A 5000-nucleotide genomic window follows, 5' to 3' on the forward strand; every position below is an offset into this window, starting at 1 on the left:
CTTGCAGCTGCTCAGGAAGCGCCGCTCCAGGAACTCTCCGCTGGGCGTGCGGATCCTCAGTTTGCTGATCGGCTCGGCTGAATCCTCGTCGGGCTCTACCGGTAGGGAGTGCTCCAAGGACAAGCGGATCGCCTGCGAGAAAGGGTGGAGAACATCCAGGGTTTTGGTCAGAACAGCACATCAACAACTATTAACACCTCATAATGACCACATTTCCACCAGGCGAATGAGCCTCTTGTTTAAGGGTGGACTTCCTGGTTTGTAGAGGACAGAAAGAAGATAGCAACACAATGGAGAGGGGTATTTAAAGGTCTCCTATTATACTGTTTTTCATCAATATATCACAGGTCTCAGATATATACAGAACCTGTCTCTGATTGGCTTCTGAAACACCAAACAGATCATTGCAGCATTACCCATAATCCCCTCTGTTTCAGCCCTGTTTCAAAAGTGCTGATTCTCTGTCTGTTACTTTAGATGAAAATAAGGAGCCCCTCCCCACGCCCCTCTGAGAGAGATTTGGTTACAAAGAACACAATAGTGCTCTAGGAGGAGATTCAGGTGATAAGGGGGGGGGTTACCTTGGTTGGTGATTGGCTAATGGTTACACAAGACAACACATCGTTTATGACATCATAAAGTGGCCCAAAATCTGATCAGCTCATTTTCAGACAGGTTTTTATATAAATGGATCAGGACAAAAAGAGAGAGAATCTTTGTTCCTGAAACTTTCAGAGTCTCTTTACACAGAGGGGACACATGTTGATGTAGAAGAGACATGAAGAAGAGGGGACACATGTTGATGTAGAAGAGACATGAAGAAGAGGGGACACATGTTGATGTAGAAGAGACATGAAGAAGAGGGGACACATGTTGATGTAGAAGAGACATGAAGAAGAGGGGACACATGTTGATGTAGAAGAGACATGAAGAAGAGGGGACACATGTTGATGTAGAAGAGACATGAAGAAGAGGGGACACATGTTGATGTAGAAGAGACATGAAGAAGAGGGGACACATGTTGATGTAGAAGAGACATGAAGAAGAGGGGACACGTGTTGATGTAGAAGAGACATGAAGAAGAGGGGACACATGTTGATGTAGAAGAGACATGAAGAAGAGGGAACACATGTTGATGTAGAAGAGACATGAAGAAGAGGGGACACATGTTGATGTAGAAGAGACATGAAGAAGAGGGGACACATGTTGATGTAGAAGAGACATGAAGAAGAGGGGACACATACTGATGTAGAAGAGACATGAAGAAGAGGGGACACATGTTGATGTAGAAGAGACATGAAGAAGAGGGGACACATGTTGATGTAGAAGAGACATGAAGAAGAGGGAACACATGTTGATGTAGAAGAGACATGAAGAAGAGGGGACACATGTTGATGTAGAAGATACATGGAGAAGAGGGGACACATGTTGATGTAGAAGAGACATGAAGAAGAGGGGACACATGTTGATGTAGAAGAGACATGAAGAAGAGGGGACACATGTTGATGTAGAAGAGACATGAAGAAGAGGGGACACATGCTGATGTAGAAGATACATGGAGAAGAGGGGACACATGTTGATGTAGAAGAGACATGAAGAAGAGGGGACACATGTTGATGTAGAAGAGACATGGTGTGTTATATAGGTTTGTGTGCATGTAAATGGTCTGAAAAGACTAAAATCCCAAATTCCCTACAGAAGGATTTTCAATAGGAGGCACAACATAGAAATATGAGTTGCAATTACAAGCCGAGGACTTTTAGGAGTATTGCAGCTTGTCCACACTTCACACTTCCTGATGCACACACTAGTCCATATATACTAAATTAAATAAATGGACAAACATAAAGAATAAGCAACCACAGTTTCTAGTTTCTTTTGAAGTGAGTCAGTGTCTTGAGTGAAGGCAGAGGTGTTTGCATGCAGCTGTCATAACTGGTTTTGTAATCCCAAGCTAATTAGCATTACAAAGTCTCTGTTTATGTTTTAATATTACAAATTATGTTGACAGAAGTCTGCTTGAGTACTTTGTGACAGGGAGCAGAACATTGGATTTAATGTAATATTCCATTCCTTACACACTCAATGTATATAATATCCTGATTTCTATTTTTGTTTACTGTAAATTGGTATTTCAACATGTATATTTTCCACTTTGTGAATGCGGTTTTATTTCTATTTTGAGATGTTTACATTTTTGACTTGTTTATTTCTAGAGATGTCCCGATCCGATCACGTGATCGGGGATCGGAGCCGATCACGTGATTTTCAAAAGATCGGAATCGGGAGAAAAAAATCGGGGATCGGGATTTATTTATTTATAAAATATTTTTATTATTTTATTTAATGTTACAAAACAAAAATGACCATGTTCACGTCTTAAAGTCATCCTGAGGCCTTAGTTTTGGTTTAAAATGACACAACATCATGTATGTGTTGCTTCTTTTGGGCTTGTTTTCATAGACCTGGTTGCTTATTTCTCTCAAATCTGGCCACAGAGTGGGCGCAGTGTCTAATAGTAGCAGTAAGCTAACAAGAGGCTACGTTCAGCTGGTGACTCAGGAGTTGCGACAGAGAAAATGTCAGGAGTTTGGAAGTATTATAAAATTGAAAGCGAAGGCAGTGTAACAGCCAGATGCAATGTTTGCAAGGCGGAGGTTCCGCGTGGTGGAAAGAACAGAGCTACGTTCAACATGACCAATCTAATACAAACACCAACAACAATACGACGAGTACACAGCGGCCACTCAGGTAACGGCACTGAAACAACCGACACTTTCAGAGACTTTTAAAAGGAAAGAGAAACTGCCCCAGAACAGTGAAAAGGCCCAAAAAAATAACAGCCAAGATAGCTGAATTCATCGCGTTGGATGACCAGCCGTTATCTGTTACTTTTTTTTCTCTTAATGCATTGCATAAAGATCGGATCGGGAAAAATCGGTATCGGCAGATTGTCAAAATCAAATGATCGGAATCGGATCGGGAGCAAAAAAAGGTGATCGGGACATCCCTAGTTATTTCTACTCTTCTAATTTCTCTCGTGTGCAACGCCTTGTCTTTTATCCTGCTGCAACGCAAACATCTCCCAAATTGGGATCAATAAAGTACTTCTTATCTTATGTTAAAACTCAAATAAAACCCTTATATGCAGTCATTTCATGAACAATTAAATCAGTGAACAGGGAGAACAAAAGGCAGCTTATTCTCAATGAGCTTGATTATATGATTGAACATTTGAAAAGACACATTTTAGACAAGCGTATTGAATAAGCGCATGAGAGGAAGGAAGCTAAGGATCATATACAACGTCCTCTGCAATACAAGAAGAAATGAGATTAAAAAACATTCACTTCTGCGCTTTCTCTCTGTTTAGAATACATTTGAACCTCAACAGTAACACTGGCATTGATGGAGATGACAAACACTTATGTTTCTCTCAGTCTGACTGCAGAACTGTTGCTCACATTAATTAAAGGACCTTCTTGTCCTGAGCATGTTATTGAATTAGTTTCCCTGCGTCTCACCCGGCTCCCTGTAGCCTGCTGTAGCGAGGAAGGTTGCCAAGTAGCATGAGGAGAAGCGCCAAGTGATTTCATGGAGCTTCATTTAGGGAGACTGAGTCTGTTGAATATCAAAGTGTCTAACACACTGTAGTGTTGTTTCATTATGACTGATATAGCAACTGTGATTTGATGTGTGATGTTAGAGGGAATGAGTATTTTTGAAAGATCATCAGTGAAAATATTTAAAATGATCATGGTGGGATTTCTTTTAAGACGATCTGAACCAAACTTTGATAAGGCTTTTAGTTGTTTTCATTTTCTTGTAGTGTGTTATATACGATTTTTGCAGGTAAATATGTTACAGCATATAGAGTGCCACAGTGACGCGTCCTAAAACCCGGAAGTAAGTTAGCATTTTACCACTTCCGGTTCCTTCGACAAAAAGCAATTCAATTTCTCCATAGGGTTTTTGGAAGATATCTGGAAATAAGGTCTGTGGTTTTGAGACACATTGAAGAGACGGATCACGTTTTGTTCTACGACATTAAATCCATCAGCAGTGACCCCACTGGTGATTTCTGAAGAGTTGACGTGTCTGAGAAACGATGGTTGTTACCAAGTGGCTGAATAGGACTACAGAAGTTGTGGAGGACGTTGTACGTCATTACGCCGAACACGTAAACACTCCTCTAAGTTAGTTTGCCCTGTTCTGCTTGAAAGCAAGTACCTGCCTCCTGCTAACTGTTCAAACAAACGCTTCAACTTGTACCATTTAGAATCTGTATGTTTGAATATGGATCTGAAGTTGGCGTGACGTTGAAGCAGCGACCCTGCTGTAGTTGCTTTATAGCATAACGTTAGCATTTTGCTTCTGGCGATTAGATTTATGATTAGAAAATTATAAAAGTAGGGTAGACATGTGGAGATTATCCGGCTGAACAAAACGTGATCCGTCTCTTCAATGTGTCTCAACCACAGACCTTATTTCCAGATATTTTCCAAAATCCTATGGAGAAATTGCATTGCGTTTTTGTGGAAGGAACCGGAAGGAGTTTACTTCTGGGTTTGAGGACGCGTCACTGTGGCACTCTATTGAGGCCTCTTTAAGGTCCATAATACCATTTGTAGGTCAGGACTTGGAATAAAAATAAAAAGACTGATTTGCAATTTTGATATGATTCCAAATGATAGGAATGATGTTTATTTTTGCATTATAATTCTCATCTTTTAAAAATACATTCAAACAATTATGTCAAAGATATTGAAGTGACTGTTATTTTGTATATATTGATTGTTGTGCTTTTATTTAGGTCTTAATGTGTGCATGTGTATAAATGTGTCCGTTGATTGTGTATATATAGGATATACATATATTTGTATACATATTTTTATATGGGAAACGGTATTTCGATCTCTCTGTCTGGACACACAAACTGAAAGATTGACAATACAGTTGACTTTGACTGATATGTACCAAACATATTTTTTTGTTAAGTC

At 39.9% G+C, this 5000-nt stretch overlaps 1 protein-coding gene across 1 annotated transcript in view; it reads right to left on the reverse strand.

Moving 5' to 3' along the window:
• faf1 (Fas (TNFRSF6) associated factor 1) overlaps positions 1-5000 on the reverse strand; it is a 112813-nt gene that overhangs the window by 14775 nt on the left and 93038 nt on the right. The window contains exon 18 of the mRNA XM_034149794.1: positions 1-132. This exon is cut by the window's left edge and continues 84 nt beyond it. Within this exon, the coding sequence (XP_034005685.1) occupies positions 1-132 (132 nt within the window). The remainder of the gene's footprint in view (positions 133-5000) is intronic.

Source organism: Trematomus bernacchii, unplaced genomic scaffold, assembly GCF_902827165.1.
Source record: "Trematomus bernacchii unplaced genomic scaffold, fTreBer1.1, whole genome shotgun sequence".
NCBI classification, from domain to species: Eukaryota; Metazoa; Chordata; class Actinopteri; order Perciformes; family Nototheniidae; genus Trematomus; species Trematomus bernacchii.